The sequence below is a fragment of the Struthio camelus genome, chromosome 4, assembly GCF_040807025.1.
Source record: "Struthio camelus isolate bStrCam1 chromosome 4, bStrCam1.hap1, whole genome shotgun sequence".
Classification (NCBI taxonomy): domain Eukaryota; kingdom Metazoa; phylum Chordata; class Aves; order Struthioniformes; family Struthionidae; genus Struthio; species Struthio camelus.
Genome location: NC_090945.1, coordinates 50,958,293 through 50,978,212, shown reverse-complemented (window position 1 = coordinate 50,978,212; position 19,920 = coordinate 50,958,293). Strand labels below are relative to the sequence as shown.

The following is a 19,920-nucleotide window of genomic DNA, read 5'->3' as shown; positions in this document are numbered from 1 at the left end:
TGCAATTACTTCAGGCTATTAACTCTACGAACGCATACGCGGTGAAGTAGCTCGTGTATATTTAATAATTTAATTCACTTTTTTACTTTTTAAAATAAAATGTGATTAAAAGTAAGCATTAAAAAAAATGCATTTTAAATGCTTTTGCTGAGCTAGGTTGTAAATTGCACAGTGTCCCACATCCCTGACTTTTGGTAAGTCCCAGGAAAGGCAAGAAGGGCCCCAGTCCTTGCTTCATAGTGCCCCGGCCTTTCGGAAGCTGAGCCAGAAGTTGCCCGATGCTAAATCCTCTCTTTGCCTATTTTTCTTTCAGATTTCAAATCCAACTTCCGGGCACCGCCAATCAGATCCGTGGATGTTTACAACATCATGTGCAACCTCGCAGGAGTGAAGCCGCTGCCAAACAATGGCTCCTGGTCCAGGGTGGAGTGTATGCTACAAAACACGGCTCCTTTGGCACAGTTGTCCCAGTGGAGCAGCTGTGTGCTGGCATTAATGCTACTCTCACTGTTTGCCTAGCAGATCTTGTCCCTGGGAGCCCAAAACAATGTTGGTCAGTGTCACCAGCAACTTGATCCTTTTTTTTTTTTTTTAATTCTTCGTTTGAATAACACTTTCATTAATAGAGTACCGTCCCCCACTCATCCGTCATGCTCCACCAGGAGCGAATGTGACCCACCCTGCTGCCGCAGTGGTTATAACAAGAAGCCAAGTTTTGCGCTGCTCTCAGTCCAGCCAGGAAAGCTGATGTTGCTACTCTAGATTTGCAGCCCTGGCAATGAGAGCAGGATCCAGACCAGCTATCAGCGTAATTTGCTATTACGGTGGTAGGCATACGCGGAGACTTCTGGGTGTTAAGCACACCTTACCCCACCATGTGTAACTGAGAGGGTAACCTTGGCTCCTTATAATGAGAAACTGAGGTCTGGCGCTCGGCCTCTGTGAATTTAGCTGTGCTGTGGTTTATTCCCTTATCTCCCGCAGAGCACCACCACCTCCTCTCTGTGCGAACCAAGCATGATATGCACTGACCCTTTCTGCAAAGCACCAAGCTCTTTGCGGATTGCTCCGCAGTGCCACGAGAGGTAGGAGAGCACCGAGAGCATCGTACTTTTCTCAGCCTTTCCATCTTTGTTTTCGCCAAAGCGAGCCCCAGCTGGCAGACCCGGCCCCTGTCCTCTGCCAGGACCTCGGGCTTTCATGGCCGATCGCAGGCGAGGGGGGAGAGCAATGGAAATATAGGGGGAGAATGAAATGGCATTTGGACACACAGAGTTCAGGAGAAAGTACCGTAAGGAAGCCTGGCGTTTCAGAGCCTCTTTGCTCTTCCTGGTGAAACAGTATCATCTGCTCAGGTTTTTGCTCTGTCCCCAATTGCTCTTCAAGATTTTCAACACCTACTGCTTTTCTGCCAGCTCCGGTTTTCTGCGTCTCTGCCATTTAAGCAATGCAGTAAGCAGCACGTTCCCCTGCTGTTTTTCTTTAGCAGCTGTATTTGCAAGAGGGAAAGAGGTTTGTACTGATGGGTCGTTCACCACCCCCACCCCCAGTTAATCCTAGCTAAATATTTCCACCATGCGACATCCAGCCCAAAGTTGTAAAGGCCAAGTTAAACAGCAGGAGAAGATGGAGCTGTTCTCAGAGGCAATGCACCTGGAGGTTAAGTCAAATGGATGAAGTAATCCCGAAAAAAAATCAGGAAGACAGAGAGAGCAACTCCCCTGAAAAAAACCTGGTTATGTCCCTGCTCGTTCATTGCAGTGCAGCCATGGCTCTACCCCGGGGCACCGTCCGGCTCAGGGTGGTAGGGGCTGGCTGCAGAGCCAGCGCTACGGTCTGCTAATTCAGAAGATTAATTTCATTTAATTGTTAAATCCTGTAGTTGTCACAGTGCTCAGTGTTAAACACGGGGCGGGGAGGGGGAGTCTGTATGCAGCAGTGGGTCATTAGAGAGGGGATCTTCTTGCTTCATCTAGTTTCTGCTGTGCAATAGGCTTACCTAGAAGAGAGCCGTAAAGGTCTGAGCCTGCAAAGTGGCCTTTCCTCCCCGGGAGACCGCTGGAGGCTGTGGCATTCAGCAGCGCCTCCAGGAGGTGCTCAGCTTTATCTGATATACCTCTGCACCTCAAGCTTTCCGTGTAAACTGCCTTTGGAAGGATTTAGGTCCCTCCCCATGCAAAAATAAACCTCCGAGGCTTATTATTCATACAGCTCCAAAGTCAAGCACGATTCGGGCATGTTTGGTACAGTGAGTTTAAGGGTGAATGATTACACCATGAAAAAAAACCAAATTAAACTTGACAAAAGACTTCTGTAATAGCTGCAAAGATTTATGTAATGTGTTTTTAAAGCTCAAGTGAACCATCAAATCGATTGGAAAAAAGAGGAAGAAAATCAGTCTTTGTTATTAGACTGTTGAGTATAAAAGGCAATTTAGTGCTTTCTAAGCATTTGCAGTAGCTGTAAAACAAGCATCTATTGTTCAAAGTTCCCTGTTGCTCTCTAATAGACGAGGCTCAATGAAATCACTGGAGCGCATTTTTAAAGTGAGAAAATTATCAGTATAAAAGATAACCAAATGACTAAATTACAAAGTTTTGTTTGAAAATCAACAGGCTGTATACAAGGCACGCTAATCCCTCTACAGCCTGCAGTTTTAACTCTTACAGTAAAAAGAATCCAATATCCTCTTACTGAGCAAAAAAAAATCCTACAAGTCCAAGGCTCTATTCTGAGTCTCAGTTACACTGGTATAAATCAGAAATAACAAAGCAGGCCTGTTGAGCTGTTCCAGGTACAGGCCGTGGCACACAAAATCAGTATTGATCCCTGGCTCTGTGAGTACTTCTGTATAACTAATTTTTATAAAAATGTCCTTTGTGGAAATATTGCAGAGTAAATTTTCTAATTGTATTGGGAATCATTGGACCAAAGTGCAACCACGCTCTGTATGGGAACACACCTCAAAATATACCTGATCTGTAAAAGGGAAATTTGACGGTAGATCTACCAGGAGCTCATTAGCTTCAGGAGAACGGCAGCTGATGTTATTGTAGCAGTGCATCTTTCTTCCTCGGAATTTTTTTACCTCTAAATCAGTTCACATTCTTATTCAAAAATCAATGTCTTGACGCTAGCGTACTTTTTCTGTGTACTATGCAACTGAGGTGGGTGCATTTTAAAAGCTAGTTCTGAATGATGCTTTTGTACAATGACTGATTGTGAATGAGTGAATAATTCTAAGAATGCTGTTCTACAAAATATGCATCTTTCTGTAAATACTGTGAGATTTTTGAAAAAAACCCTGTAACACCGTGCCTTTCTCGTTTGATTGCTGCATCAAAGTGTGATAAACAGTGTTTGAAGCGTGTGCTGATTAACCATCAGAAAGATGAATGATAACATTGTTTAGAAATGGCAAAGTTGTCAGCGTGTAAATTAGGACCATTAAACGTTATCACGTGAGATACCGTAGCTTGCATTTGCGAGCGTTTTCCTCCAGACCTATTTCGATATTTAACCTCTTGAGCTGGTGTATTTTTGTTGCTGTTTCTTGTAGAACTTTAAATAACAGCGAGGTTCCCTCATGCCCTCCAGCCTTGCTGGTGTACGTATATATAGTGCTATGCTTGGTATATCATCTCCCCTCCTTGGCCCTGGGGGGCACGAGCAGCCCTTTTGCTCGCCGTCCGTGCAGCGCCCAGTTCACAGGGGCACCGCTGGGTGCCTGCCCCGGGGCTTTTGTCTATTTGTCTGCCTAGCAAGTGAATGGGGCAGGTCCTCAGTGGCCAAGCTTACCTTGTTGTCCCTTCCCCAGCAGGCCGGCTCTGGCTAGGCAGACTGCCAAGGAGGGATGGGCACGTATGAAGAGTTAGCTCAGGGATCGCCTCTGAGTTCAGGGTCTTCCCCAGGTGGGTACCTGGCAGGCCTGAAGATGAGCTGAAGAAGGCTGGACATTTGCACCGCTGCTACTTGCTTGCCACTGAACCGGGGGCAAACACAGAGCTGTGGCCCCCGGCGATACCCATCCAGGGTCACGTAATTCACACTAACAGATTGACCAATCTTTCTGCTGTTCTGAAAAGAGAGGTGAGGCCCAGTGCTCTCTCCAGACCCACTTCTCCCAGCCCGCTGGGCACTGCCATGGCAAGAGATCCTGTATCATCGCTGGCACCACGGGCTGAGGTGGTCCAGGGTCCCCAGAGGGCTGCTAAGGCCGTGCGCAGCCCTTGTGGTACACCCACAGCAGCAAGGTGGAAATGGGAAGGCGACCTCAACAAACAGCTTCAAGAACTTTGAGGACAAGGAGCCCTACTCCTGCTTCGCAAGCCAACAACTGTGTTCATGAGAGAGACTGGCTTAATAGAAATAAATCTCAAGAGCTACAAGCTGAGAGCTCAAAGCCACCACAGACTCTCCTGGGCAGCCAGAAAGCCTTCTCTGAGATGAAGTGTAAAAGCAGGTGCCATCGTGACCTACCTTCCTCATGGTCCCATGCAGCGCCCTGACACGCACCCAGTGGGAGGTACCCGAGGGGTCACCACCGCGGCTGCAGCTCGTGGCACTGCCCCGGAGCAGCGCCCTAGGGGTATGAAAACCTGCGTGGCTTCTGTGATGTCATAAGTGACGGACGGCATACGATGTGATGCGTGCGCCAGAGGTGGTCCCTCACTGACGGCTGGAGACTCCAACCGTGAGGTCAGCGTGCAGCTTTGATGATTTTGGCTGAAATGGCACAGTGTTGCCTGCCTCCGCCATGCACTTTCACCTGTGGGCGCACCACTGGTTTCTCAGTCCTGGGCACTGTTACCAGGAACAAGCTAGGGATGTGAGCAGCAGGACTTTGTGCTTACCTGCTGCCACACTGTTCAAAGTGCTTCACCAAGATTAATGAAGCCTCACTATGGCCCACTCAGCTTTGGCACAGCTGGGTTGACACATTTAGCCATTACATGTGGAGAAAAGGTGGCCACCAACAGATAGCGCATGGGAACCATGACTGTGGTGTTTTCGAAAACAGCAGACCTTTGGTTCAGATCAAAGATCCTGCTGGTCCAGCGTCACGGCGGAGATGTGCAGGGAAGCCCATAAGGCACAGGGCAAAGGCAGCTCCAGGAGCCCTCTCCGAGATACCTTCCCAGTTTCCAGCGATCACCAGCAGAGAGGTTTCTGGGCAGGACTTTGCTGCATCTGCGTGTGTGTGTGTGTGTGTGTGTGTGTGTGTGTGTGTGTGCTTAGCTGGTTTAGGGCAGATGAGAACTGTGCTTTTTTTTTGGTAAATCATCCCCAATGACGGCACAGCAGCTTGCCTCAGCGTGCACAATCTGAATTCCCTTGGGAGAAAACTATACCAAAAGATGTGCTTCAGGAGCACAGCTGAAGCTGCTCAATTACTAATGGGCTTTCAGCGACTGGAGCCAGGTCCAAGTAACACCCTCACCCCCCCCCCCCCAATGTGGACACTAGGACATTGGGTTCTCTGCAGTTTCACTCTTTGGCTGACCTAGTTGTCAAAATAGACATAGGCAGATTCACCCATGGAGCCATTTTCCAGGAATTTGTCTAGTCTCTTGCTGATCAGATCTATGGCTGTCAGCCTTCACAAGACCCCCATGGTAGCAGGTACCACAATTTAATTATTTCCTGTTGCGAAAAAAAAAGCCTAGCTTTTTCTTACTGTGTCAGAGTTTGTAATCCCAATGTACCTGCACCATGCCACTGCTCACAGCTTTAGTATGTCTTGTTGTTAAATGGTTAATACTGAGCTTCAGAAGGATCGATCCTGTGATGTCTGCTGGCTGGTTGCCAGGCTGGCGTCTGGCCTGCTCTTCAAAGTGCAGCGGACACCTCTGCTTCGGGAAGGCTGTTGCTGCCAATACAAGGAACCGCGATGCAGAAAGGGCTGTCCTGGCCCAGCCAATGCATACCCATCGCTCCGTCGACGCGTGCACTTGTAACCCCTCCCTCCCACCACCTGCTCAGCTCTTCATTCATCGCTCTTACTCGCCCAGGGAGAAGAGCGCTGTTTGCAGCGAGTATTGGACCAGAGGACAGAACCGCAACAAGATTATAGCTTTTGCTCTCAGTGGGATTTATCTAGTTTTCCTTATGTTCAGTTAACCGATTATGGGTGTAAGAGGTGAGGGGAGGGTGGCAGCATGGCCAAGGCCTTCCCAGATGCGCCCCACACCCCGGGTGCAGGAGTCTCACGGAGCAGGGGTTGGCGAGTAATGTGCCCTGAGTGGGCGCTGAGCCTTCCTCAGCTTGTCACAGCAGTGCCCTTAATGCCGATTTCCCATCTAAACAAGGCGAATCATTTCCATCAGTGACGAAGAAACGCTTCCCCATCAGCCCAGATGTTGGCCAGGGCCCTCCACAAGGAGCGGGATTGTGAAACACCCTGTTTCCAGTTGGTCTGGAAATAAATAAAGAGTGAATTAGGTGAATTCGTGGTGTTGGCTTCCTCAGTGGGGAGCTGTAGACTTAATTGTTTTTTGCCAGGCACTCTGAAATGGAAGGCATTAGAAAAGGGCAATGTAATATTTTCCTTGTGCTCCTTTTCCTGGCAGAGATGGCAGGCAGCTGCAAATAAAAATGGATTTTTTTTTAAGAAAATATGGCCTAACCAAGGGAAAAGTTTGAAACCTGCTTTTTCAGCAACATGAGACAACTTTCATTTACATGGGAGCATGTTTCAGTATAGATAGGAAAACATATTTATGTTAGAAGAAGCTGATTATGGCATGCTCAAAAATGAGCTCATTTCCGAATTAAAGTTGACTGTCTTAAATCTCACAGTACAGATGCCTATGGCTGTACAGATTATGATGACAAAAATTTGAATTATATGGCTTCTTGTCAATTTTGGCCACAAAAAAAGGGAGATTCTTTCTTTATATCTGTTTTCAACAATCTTCTAGTCATTCAATCTGTCCTGCATTTTCTTTTCCCAGCCCCTTTTGTCTCCTAAGATTTCCCTCTTATTTTTGATCAAGGTTTTCATTATTCTAACAGTATGTATGCCTCGTGTATACTGCTTCCTTTTAAAGTGATACTGAGGAAAGCCCTATGCATTAGGCCAGGTGATGGGGTGAAGGCTACCAAATACGTGTGCAGTAATTCTCAGGTGGAAGTCGCTATAGACTTGTAAAATACTGATGTAATACCATCTCAAGTGGTCAAATCCAACGTGGCAACTCTGCGCCAGTACTGTGGTTTCTTCTTACCAGCACACTTTCATCAGGAAATTGTCACGTGCTGCCAAAAAAAGTCTTGGTCTCCCTGCAGGGGTGGCCGGAGCGCGCTCAATGAGTCCGCCAGTATAAAGCCAATGCCTCAAAACCACACCATAGCACAATCTTTTCCACAATTTCTACTGGTTTCCTGACTGGATGGGGAATTTCAGTGACTGGCCATGCAGATAAGCTCCAGTATTTATGGAAGAAATAAATCATCAGCAGTACTGACATAGCAGTTTTTTTCTGTTAGCTCAGACTGCTTCAGCTGATTAGAGAGCGGAAAAGGAAGCTCGGCACTGGCTGGGGGAAGGGGCTACAGGACCTGGAAATGGATATCTCCCAGGATGCTACTTTAAGGGCCTTGTTTTCCTTTTTCTGCATTAATGGTCCGTAATGCCAAGGGTACAAAGAGTGCAACCTCATAAATCCCCCTGCGGCAGCTGCGAAAACACACTGGGAGAGGTACATGTATGGCTGTAAATCAGGAGGCGCGTTAAATCTTCGTGAAAGATGGAAGCAGTCGGTGCGGTCTCCTTTTAAAGACAACAACTAGTCCAGCCGCTCAGCCCGAGCAGCTCGCTCTAGCTAAACGTGCCTGTCCTTGCTTGAGGACACGCTCACAAAATATCACAGCACGGCAGCCCTCCGGCCAGGGTTTCCGAAGGAAAGAGTTTCGAAAAGGCAGCAGGGGCTGGCTGAAATATTTTTGTTGCAAATCCAGTTTTCCCTCCGCCGCCGGCAAAGGGGTGTTTCCCCCCGCCCCGACCCCCGGCACCGGCGCCTGCACTCCTCAACGCAGAGCCCCCCCGCTGCCTTTTCCCGCGCTCTCCGGGGCCGGGGCAGCCCCCAGCCAGGCAGCCGCCCGGCAGACGAGGCTTTTGGGGTGGCGGGGTGGGCGCTCACCACGCTGCCCGAGAGGGCGAAGCGAGGCAGGGGAGCTGGCCCGCACCCAGGGATGCAGGCCAAAACCCTATTTTTAATCTAAGTCGGAGCTCCCTCTTCCGGCTCCACGTCTACTTAATCCTGCATCTGCCAGCTGGGAAATGCAGAGGGGACGTTTGGCTCCTCTGCTGCACGGTTCAGGCTGGCGCCTGCCCAGGCAGGTGTCGCGGGGTAGTGCCGGCAGCCCCGTTTTGGGGGGAAAACAGTGACCCTGAAACGCCACCGGGCTACTCTCCGGTCTCCAGCAGACCTGCTCTGCGGGAAGTGAAGCGGCTCCTGGCGCCGGCGCCTTCAAGCCGGGAGCATCGGCAGGTTTTAGGGATGGTGGCCAGGTGCCCGGCGGCGGCACCGCGCTCCCCAGCCGCCGTCCTCGGCCGTCTCGCAAAGCTGCTCCTCAAGCAGACGCCGAGCGTGACCCCGGCTGCGGCTTCGCGTGTACGGCGGGAGCGCGACCCGGGCGTGGGAGCCACGTGGCAGCAAAGGAGGCACCGGCTCAAAAGTGAGGGAGAAAAACCAAAATAGAAACCTCAGGTCCTCATCCCCTTATCAGCGCGCTCCCTTCCTCCGTCTGCCCACCGACTAGGGGTAGGTAGATGATTCACGGTGTAGCTGTATATCAAAGCTGGTTGTAAATTGTGTGTAGCTTAATCGTTCTATAATTGTTTTCCTTTTTTTTTTTTTTTGGTGCAGACTTACGCCAGGGCTTGCTTTTCTCACAAATTGCCCCCTGCAAGTACGTTTGCCCGTGCCAGCTCACCGTTTGAAGGCGTTATTCACCTCGCTGCCTCCGTGGCCCCGGCTGCGCCTGAGCCATGCAGTCTGCAGCATGCCCCAGACTCCCTGAAAACGGTAGTGACTCACCGAGTCACATTTTGAACAGGAAACATCTCAGAATATGTGTGCTCTGCTCTGAGTGCAAACACCCAGGAAACTTGGAGAGAGCCGTGCTGAAGCGCTCACTGGGCAGGCAGCAGCTCCCAGCTCCTCCTTGCGTAGCCTGGGAAAGGTCACCACGGCCTGAGGAGCACAGCCAGCACCTCCCCGCAGATGTAATGCCAAAAGAGAGACACGGTTCATCTGGAGAGAGCCGAGCCTCAGCTTTTTTCCTCTGCCGGACAGTAGGGGGTTACTCCCTTCCCTGCTTTCCCTCAACCTTTGTATTAGAAGAAGGCAGAAATCGTGGCCTTCCTTGAAAAAAAGTGGGATGATTTAGGTAAGAAGATTGGGGTGGAAGAAATCAGTAAATTTTAGACAGGAGAGTTGTAGCAAGCAAAACAGGAATAGGAATGGTTGTTTTCATCCCGTAGCCTCATTGCAGTTGTTTTTTTTTTTTTTTTCCCTCTTCGTCCCCTTTTCTGCTCTTTCAGTCGCCGCTTCTGCTTCCTCCGCTGCCGAAGCAGCCCCACAAACCTGCCGCCCCTTCGCGGTCTCCTGAGTGATCCTCCCGTCGTGTCGCCTGCCTGGTTCTGTGATAATGTCGGTGGGGTAAACGGCCTCAGAGAGCCGCGCGAGCGTACGTGACCCTTAACGACGCCTGACAGGAAACAGCTAAATATACTTGCAAATTCAGTGGCTTTGGGCTGCTTGTTTAAATGGTAACAAACACCATCCAAACATTTTGTTTCAACTTCGAAGGCACAGAAAAGAGAAAAAGGAAAAAAGTTAATAATTTACATTGCAAACATCTAGGATTTTGCTTTCCTTTTAACATTGTCCTGTAGTCCTTGCCATCTGGCGGATTTTACGCAGCAAGCTCTGGCAGTCTTCGAGACGTCATAATAACTGCTTTTTGGGGGGGAAAAGGAATGATCGTTAGGGCAGGCTAGTCCTGCTTTTGTTGTCCTTAAAGCCGGATGCCACTAATGGGAAACCAAATGCGTACGCAAAAACGGAGAGACCAGGCTCCAGGTGGGGCTAACCCCCCCGCGGCCCTCGCCGTGAGGACCTTCCCTCTCCAGGCGCGACGGACCTCGGCAGACCTTTTGGGAGTTTTGGGGCACAGGCGTACCCAGACCGGGAGGTCATGTCACAGCGGCTCGCACGGCTCCTTCCCCCCAACCTCTAAATGTCGCCAGCCTCCGCCGGGACCGCGTCGGCGGTTCCCACAGGACCAATTTTTCCCTGATGGTAGGAGTGGGCACCGACGGCTCCCGAGCAGCCTTCTCTTGTTCTCCAGAAATTAATAATACATTAACATGTTACTCAGCACTTATATATATCACTGGATGAATATTAATTAAACCTCAAAACCAGCCAGAGACACCAAGTCTTTGCCGGGTAGAAGAAAGGGGGCTGGGAAGATGCTGGCCAGCTGCAAGGGCCGCGAAGTGCAGCCGTGGTTTGTGCGGTGCCCCCCGAGCGCCCTTCCAGACACACACGGAGTCAGGAGAGGCCCACTATCAATTTTGGCTCAGGAAGCCCTGAAATCCAGAAAGAGTCTGCAATGGAGACTCCTCCCCTTAATGCCCCCCGGCAGGAAAAGCTCAATCTCTTTTAAGGGGGGAGCTCAAGCAGTTTATGAGCTGGGCTATACGACCTGCCTGCCGACACCGCTGGGGGCCGGACAGGATGACCTACAGCGTCCCCTCCTGCCTAACCACAAATGTTTCCTTATAGGGACAGTTTTGGCAAAGACAAATAATTTTTTTTCCACTAAACAGAATAAAATTCAGAGAGCCCCTGAGCTTTCGCTCTGCATTTCATGCTGCCTCTTTCTGCAAGAACAAATGGGATGAACAAATGCAAGTCCCACTAACAAGAAGATATTTAATATCCATGGTGTGGGGAGCTTTCCAGCAAAAGAAAGACTCTGTTTTATGGGGAAACAGCTGAATACAGACTGCAAAGGCCCAGCAATTTAGCACGCATCTGAAGAAATACAACGCAGTCATTGAATCTGAATTTTAAATGCTCACTGCTCCAGTTTGGACAGTGACAAATTAAGGCCTCATACAAAAGCAGGTGTGGCTCTTGAAGAAGTCCTCTGAGGGCAATTAAAAACGGGAAAACAGCTGGTAAGTGCTGAGATATGACAGCTAGAGCAGCTTAAGACATTAATACAAAGGAGAGAGATGGGGGCATTAACAGGAGCTGAAATGAAGCATCCTACAGCTTCCTCCAGGCTCCCAGGAGAAAGCTACCTTCAGCAAAGTCTGAAGCTGGTGGCATGGGCACCTCCAAAAATGCCCATGGGCCCACCTGGTGCGAAAGGCAGGTGGTTGAGACCGAGGCTGAACTTCTCCGAGTCAGCTCCCACGAGAGCTAGATGAGGTCAAATCCAACAGGCGATTTCCAGCCAGGTTTCACCGAGGGTTTGTCACGGTTTCCAGTCAGTTCGCAGTCTCCAGTGTTCGCTGTTCTGCATCATTCAAGAAAATGGTTATTTTTCTCATTGAAAACATATGCAATAATTCAGATAAAATTCAAGCTATGAAGGCTTTGTAATTACCGTTTAGGAAGTGCTAACAAACAGATTTATAAATAGCACCACAAAAACAAAATATGAATCAGTACAGTCATGAGCTCGTCATTCCATTTGGAGAAACATTACACAACGATTTTCATCACATTTTCTCTGTATGGTTTCTCCCATATTTATCCCTACTCTGTCTCTCTCCACACATTCAGCTGGCATGAGATAGCACTAGAAAAGCATTTTGAAGAAATTATCCTTTATCAAAGAGCAAACTGAGGTACCAGTCCCATTTGCCTCATCAAAGTCTATTCTTCTGAGGAAATTTGTTGATACAAATCTCTTTCCTGCTGTGATTTATATGGACTTTTTCTCAGAAAAAGCTGTCTAAAAAGATTGCTATAGATGACTTGTTTGGTTTATCTCACCCCTTGTCCATAAGAAAACACTGCTTCTGTTAACATTAAGCTTTGGCATATAATAAGCCTTCTGGGAAGCTGAGCAAAAGAACGTCTCACTCGAAGCTGCTGACCGGTCAAGGTCTTTACCAGTTTTAACCTCCAGATAGAAGAAACGGTTTCTCTAGTAAAGAGCTGTTCAGTCCCTTGCCTGTCTCAGTGAAACTGAGTATTTCGGACACTCTTTTCTTGGAATAAATCTTATTTTCATTGGCGTAAGGGCCCTATTTCCAGTATACTGTTGATGGAGCATGGGATTTTTTTTTTTAAAAAGAGTCCTTTTTCTGGAATTGCAGTTAAATGCGAAATACACGCATGCACACATGCACACCCACCTACCCACACACACTCCCCCCCCCCCCAACCCCCACCGACCTTGCTAGCTGCCACCAGTCTGGCACGCGACGGCCCAGCAAAGTGATCCTACCTAGAACGCCAAATAACGTAACAGATGGGCAGCTTTACCAGCTCAGTGTCTTTATACCCGGGCCTAGGTAGTCTTTGCAGTACAGAGACCCTATTTGACATAAAAACTTTCACATAAAAACTACATCGCACATACCCTGCGTGCAAGCTTGATTTTCCTGCAGTTCAGCCTTTGTACACCAGGCTGCCCGGTATAATTTGCAGAAACCACATTTGAGGAATAACCCCCGGGCACAGCTCTGCTGACACCCCGCCGGGCAGCGCCGCGGTCACAGAGCACGGACGCGCGGTGCCACGGGGCAAGGGACACCCACCACGTCTCAGGGAGCCAGGAGGACCAAATCCCAGTTTGGAGGCTGCCCCCAGCCACATCCTGCTGCAGGGAGGCCTCGACTCGGAGAGGAGGGTGATGAGCGAGGAGGGCCTGGGGAGGCTGATAACAAACCCAAAAGGCAGCTGCAAGGAAGAAGGAGAAACTGAGGCAACTGCAGAGAGCCATGGATACAGTGTGAGGTCGCACATGGCACATGAAGAGCAATCGCAGAGGACAGACTATTTCAAACAGCGCTTTTCCTCTGTTTTAAGGCAAGGAAATGGGTGAATTTGAAGCTGGCAGTAGACAACCAAAGAGACGATGTCAGAGAGAGCTTATATAACAACCTGAAACTATTCTGCATCCTTCTGGCAGTTCCCCGTGACAACCACAGTCTTTCCCAAATACAACTGGTTCAAAACAGAGATGTCTCTGAGTGACATTTAAAAGAAAACGATTTCATGTGCCAATTTGCTAAATAGAGTCAGCTTCCAAACCTTCCCTGTCTCTGAGCAGGGGCACAGAGAGGAGCAATCACTCTATTCTTATCTTTCTCCCTCCCGTAATCTGTTATGTCTGGAGATTGCTGCCACGTGCAAACATCTGGGATGCATCATGTACCTTCTGCTGCTGGAGAGAGGAGCTAATTTCTGGACACAAAACAAGCTCAGAGGCACTCCGCAGCATGTAAAAGGGAACAAATAGCAAGTTATTGCACGTACAAGAGGAACGAAGAGCAAGAAGGGAGAAGGTTTTATTCCAAGATGGATATGAGAGCCTTGTGGGTGTTCAAAACCTTTGTTGAGTACAAACCTCCCATGTCTGGGGCGGGGGGGGGGGTTGGCTGCTGGGTTGAGGCATGCTTTATGAGTTGTACTCATTTTGGGAGGCTGCTGAAGCAGAGGGAAATAAGGCCAGGAGAACAGCGCATCCCACCAGTTTGCAAGTTGTGGCTAGTTCCTAGCCACCAGGTGAAGCATGGCAAATTGCTTTTCAGGCCAGGAGCTAACCAGAAGTAAGGAGGGCCATTGCGCCTCGATGGCAACGAGGAGGAACAGTGGTGGCAGCGCTGCCAATGCTCCCTGGCTGGACCTCAGGCAGGCCCCTGTATCTGGCTTCTTGAGGGGCTCCCTCTCCACCTCGTCACTTAAGAGTTTTTTGCAGGATCCCACTCTCAACACCAGATCTCAGTCTGGGAAGGGGGGACCTCACTGGGGAGCCAGCCCTGGCTGCCAGCAGCAGTGTTGCATCCCAGCTCCTGGTTGGGCATCGCTCTGGGATGCCACATCATTATGATATGAATGTAGAAACATTTCAGAATACTCCAGTATCAATTGCTCTTTATTTTAGGTCTGGCTAAGCCATACGTGAATACGCACTCACATTCCTCTCCCTGCTGAGTTTTCTTCTTTGTCTTAGTGAAATCTCTGAGTTTTTAAGTCCCGATACTCTAATTTCTTCATGTTCCTTCTGGAGAAATGCATCCACCCTCCTCCTCCTCTCAAACTGCAGAGTCTGCAACCTGGAAGAATCCTGGGCAGAAGCTGATGGCCTGATGGCCCATCTACTCCTAGAGAGATGTGCCAGGGTCTCACCGCTGTCTACATAACCCATGACACAAGGTGAAACTGGTAAAAGTCATGAGAAACAGAATTCACACACTACATGTAAGTACAGTCCTAAGACTATTATTTCCTTCTTTTTCACAAAAAGCAGTCTTCCTTTTTAGCCTGACATGTTGGACTGACTCAATAGCTCTGCTCTGTCTTCAGATTGAAGTTGGTGGCCTTGACTGGCTGAACTTGGTTTGTTAATATGGCTACTAAACTCGATATCAAAAGGCAGGTTCCTTGTTTCCAGCATCCCTGGTGTTTCATTTTTAGACAGGCAAACATGTATTAAAATACTCTCAAAGCTGTATTTATGCGTAGGATTTATTGGCATTTCTAACAAATATTTCAAATTTTTAAAAATAATTGTTTTCCTTCCAGTTTAGAATTGTTTTGCAAAGAGATATAAAAGAGATAATGTAGCTGTCTTTCATATATGAAGCAAATAAACTCAATTTTAAAATAGGTGGTAAATTTAAAAAGAAGAAAAAACACACATGAAAATAGGATCATACTCTTTAGCATATGTTACATTTCAATTTGATATGCACAGGATATTTGGCTTGCTAATCAGTCCTTGCTATACCACAACATTCCTTCAAGGTTCTAAAATTCAGCAATGGCCTAAACACTTTTCATCAATATTCTTTTATTACAGCTTCTGGTTCAGTGACAGTCCGCTCGTCTGCAGGAGAACATTTTAAACACTGTGAAAGAGCATTTCAAAACTATTTGTCATTCTTTAAGGCTTCAGTTTTCTGGTGTCTTTTTACTTCTATCACCAAAAATAAGAACATTTGTGATTTTGTTTTAGAATATTTTTCTGTACGCACTGTGACTTGGTGAAACTGTTATCTGCTGTATAACAGTGAAGTATGAGAAATATCTTCTCTCTCTACTAGATTTTAGGTAATGATAAAACCATAACAGAAGAACGGTCTACAATAAGCAATACTGGCGATAAGCAATACTGGCGATAAGTATTGACAATAAATATATTGGCTACCTCAGCTTTGAGGATTCTTGAGTTTCTTCATTATGAGTGAATAACAAATCTGAAGGGTCCATCAGAGACCAGCTAAAAATAAACCACCACAGTGGGAAGAAAAATGACTTTCTTTAGAAGTAAGTGAGAAGGAGAAAAAGGAAAGCAAATAAATATTGCGCGTGCCGGGGAAGGATGCTGTGACCCAGGAGGGCTGTAAGTCTGCCAGGGGCAGAGGCCAGGGGAACAGGAAAACGGCCCTGGGGGCCCCACATTGAAGAGGTACAAACAAAATACATGTGGTTAATTTTATAGGCTGGAGAAGGAAGTTTGCCTAAACCTAGGGCTGCTAACGCTTTCTTCTATAGGCAGGGTTTTTCAGATGCCTGCTGCTTTCAAAATGCGAATTCTCCAGGGTTTTTGCATGGCCCCAGAGGGCTCCCTGGAGCTGCCCATCCCCGCAGCTGGCTCTAGAGGCTGGCCAAAAGCCTCGGCAACTTGCTCCGGAGCTGCAGAGCTTTTAGGGTTTTCTCTCCCATAGCGTGGGAGATCTGCTGCTGGTCTGGGATGAGGCAGGCAGCCGGGGATCTGCTCAGGGTCCCGTACTGAGCTTTGCTTTTCTACCTTGGTCCGGTCACCGGGACAGACTAATCAGAATGGTTTGTCAAGTCTGCGCTCTGCCAGTTGAGCTCAAGACCTCAGCTTCAACCAAAGGTTTCCTGGGGAGTTTCAGGCAAAATGGGTCAGCACTCCTTCAGAAGTGAAAAACCATGCTGTGTCGTCTAGGTTAAAAAAAAAAAAAAACAAGTTGTAACTATTCCACTGGGAAGCTCTGCCAGGGCCATGCCTTAGATCAGGGTTACAGCTGGCCTGGTTACAAGCATATGAAAGCCATCATCAGCCTGTGTCCAGCAGAGACACGCTGAACTGTGGCAGCTGGATGGTAAATAGGGCTTTTCTGGCAAGTTCACTTTGGCCCTGAGCCAGAGGCAAGCACTAAAACGGACGGAAAAGATCCTCTCCCCGCACGCCTTCCCTGTGCACTGGATGAGTGGGTCGGGGCCTGCAGCAGAGGAGGAGGAGGGAGCGTGGCGTGGCAGCACATGGGGCTGGGGCCGCAGGCCCTGGTAGCGGAGGGGCACTGGGACAGGGGCTCCGTTCAAGGGGGACGGGTACAGGCTAGGCAAGTCGGCCGCTACAAGCAGCAGTGTGGAGGCAGGCACGGGAGCCTTGCCGCAAGGCAGGGACAGATGCCGGTTCCTTGAGGCCGCGTTCACTGCCCACAGCCAAAAGTGCCTTCCCCTTCCCAGCGCCCCTGTGGCACAGCCAGCTGTGAATAGCGCACGTCCTAACTCTTGCGTCCTCAACTTTGCAACCTTAATAAGTGCTCCTTGCAGTAACTGCCTGGTGACATACACGTGCATGGACACGCGTGCAGCGGTGAGCGCATGGGGAAGACTGCAATTACCTAGCAGGAACAGCTCCCAGGTATGTGACGGTTTGCACCCAAATCCCTTCGATGCACAAGCTGCCCTAGGACCCCACAGGTCTGTATTTCCCAAGGAGCCGGCTAACAGCCCCAGCAGGATGCTCGGTGTCAAGGCTGCACCGAGTCCCAGAGGAGGGAGGGACCGTCTTGCGCAGCAAGGTCCGGGCAGACGTGGAGCAGCTGGCCTCCAGCAGCCAGGGGCTCACCAAGGCTAACCGTCATCTAAGGTGACCAATGGCCCCAGCCTCCATCTACAGGCGTCTGCTCTGAGTCGCCCTCTCTGGAAGGCTTGCATTCTTCTTTGATTATAGAGGTACCCAAGAGACTTCTTAGGCTAAGGCTAGCCTTTGCGAACCTCTCTCAAAGGTAGCAGAACACACAGAAAGTGTAATTCATTTGAAAGATGTCACTCACCAGGGCTTACTAGTTAGGGCTCAACACCATGTTAGCACAGATACAGTTTCTGGACCACAGCTGGCTCACAAGCTTGCTGCCAGAGCCCAGGCGGAGCACATATATGGCTGCTCATAGCCTGGATACTGGCAGCCCCTGCAAAGCGGGGCACCCAGAAATGCCAGCCGAGGGCACAGACCAGGGCAGACCCATGCGGGGCTCCGAGGGATTGCACACCAGCCACCAGCAGATCGACAGCAGCAGGTCTGCGGAGCAAAGCAGCTGGTGTGATATCTGATGTCCATGTTATATCGGTTCCAGGAGGGGCACTGTAGCCGACGTCCAGCCCAGCGTGGCGGACTCGAGCGCCGTTAGCGGCTGCAAGGCTGTGCCCTGCTCCTGGGGCACAGCCTCGGAGAGGAAGCCAGCTCACATGCTCCGAGCCCGCGCTGCAATGTGCACTGCCTCACGGTAAGTAAGGACAAGCCGGACATCCACTCCGAAAGCACAATCCCGCTCCAAAGTGAAATGCAAATGTTGACATACCCTTTCACATCTGCAGGAGGAAGGCCACACACAGGGGAGAGGCTGCTGGCTCCTGCCCATTTGCTCGCTGCCAGTGCAAATAGTTTTGAATACACTGAAAGACGATTCCTCATGCTGGTTGCTCAGCTCCCTTCCTGACCTCTCTTTGGAAATCCGCAGTAGACAACCGGTCTGATTCTACCACAGACAGGCAGAGGGACAAGAGCAGGTGGGTTCAAAGAACTCCAGGCAATAAGGGCTCCATGTTTCCATCGGAAAGACAGAAGGGAAACATAGTACATAACTATTTTAGTGTATGCGCAGGCATGTACATGCTGGTAGATTTATTTACTGTGTTTGCTTACTTTCAAATAGCTGGCAGCAAATGGTTAGGTATTCTGCACTTATCAGGATGAGAGAAGAGAGAGGGAAAAAAAAAAAGGTCTTGCGATTTCCTCTCCCCTACCCTCATTTACCATTACCATGACCGTTGGACTGCAAATACTGTTAAAAAGAGGACCTGAAGGCATAGAAGGAAGCCGCATACAAATGCAAGCTCAGCCATCTCAACATAAACCCACTGCCAGCTATCCAAGTCCCAGCATCTCTGACTCTGCCGCAAAGCCCTTCTGCCTTCACATATCCGCCGCAGTGAACAGGCGCGCCGAATAGCAGACTCCCTCATCGCAGTTCGGAAAATGCTAGTAAGAAGGGGCCATTTTCCTGGTAGCTGTTCTGCAAAGCACAGCTGGATTTTTTTATAATTGTTTTTCTAAGCAGTCACCTGGGGCCTTGCCCTGGCGCCCTGCGGAAGACAAACATGACCTATTGTTCCAGCCTCCTTCAGGATTTCAGCTCTCCTCTCCAAGCCCTCAAAACACACAGCGACGTTGGGCAGAAAAGCACGGAGTTAAAAAAAAAAGGAGCAGCAGTCAAAAGGAGGAGGAGAACAGCAGGCCTTGTGCTGACTGAAAGCGAGGGCATATTTACACTCCTTAACTTTTTTAACTTCACAAATCTACAACAGCATGGTTTGAAGGGAAGTGCTGACAGGAGCGCCTATCCTGAAGCAGCTGATCACCTTTTCTCCTCTGCGGTCTTTCAAGTGAGCAGGGAAAGTGAAAAAGAAAGTAATGGAAAAGGGAGGAAAAGACTGTATAGGATTAGGATGGCATTTTGAGAGAGTCGGGGGGGGGAGGAGGGGAGAAAAGGGGCAGAGGACATCTAATGTCAAAGTAAAGTGTGAAAAAAAAAACCTCAGAGAGAAAATAAAATGCCAAAAAGCAGCAAAAGTGGAGGGAATTCTGAGATTGAAAAAAAAGGGGGTAAAAAGGAAGAAGGACATGGCAGAAAATAAGTGTGGAGGCAAAAACAGACCCTAAAGAATAATTCAGAGACTGATGGATAAAGGGAAATTCTGGAGAGAAGGAGAACTTTCAAAAGGGCTGTCTTACAGCGGGACGGAAATCTGCATTTTAGAAGCCAGTGCTCTAAGCAGAAAGGTATGACCCAACAGCATGAGAATAGTTTTTTGGCCAAAGAAGGGCCATAGACTTTTAAAGTATGCTGGGGAACACGTTTCAGCTATCTGTATGTGTGGTGAAATGGTGTTGCCAAACCTCTATAGTAATTACTGAAAAATCCTCAGATTCTGAAAAGGCAGATTCTGCGCATCCAAAATTGGCCTTGACTACGCGAGGAATGAGGATGAGAATTAGGTCAGTGCCAGCAAAGCCCAGCCTAACCAAACCTTGACTATTTTTCCTGCAGTTCAGAACTGGCAAATTCAAGCAGATGGATTATGGATGGAAGAGACGGATTATGGATGGAAGAGATGGATGAAAGAGAATCAGCAAAGAGGACAAGTAGCACTGCAATAGTACGTGCCAGAAACAGCTGGCAAGTCAAGGTGCTTGTGGCAGCATGGACATCCAACCGACAGTGCTTTCTTTGTGTCTTGTAAATCTTGGGAAAAAAAAACTGCTGACCTTGGCAAAGAGCAGTTATCAAGATGTGACCCCAGTACTGCAGCAGAGCTCTTCTGGAGTCTCTTCTAAGCCTACTTTCAGGTTTTGGCAGGGAAGCTGGAAAACGGCACCTGGTTGTTACACTGCCCACTTGGACTTGTT

General features: G+C 48.9%; 1 protein-coding gene across 4 annotated transcripts in view; it reads left to right on the top strand.

Annotated features, from left to right (window-relative positions):
- ENPP6 (ectonucleotide pyrophosphatase/phosphodiesterase 6) overlaps positions 1-3,422 on the top strand; it is a 36,461-nt gene extending 33,039 nt beyond the window's left edge. For all 4 annotated transcript variants that reach the window (XM_009676648.2, XM_068942595.1, XM_068942593.1 and 1 more), the window contains exon 8: positions 314-3,422. In XM_009676648.2, coding sequence (XP_009674943.2) covers positions 314-519 — 206 coding nt within the window. In that variant the 3' untranslated portion in view covers positions 520-3,422. The remainder of the gene's footprint in view (positions 1-313) is intronic.
- Positions 3,423-19,920: the final 16,498 nt, after the last annotated feature.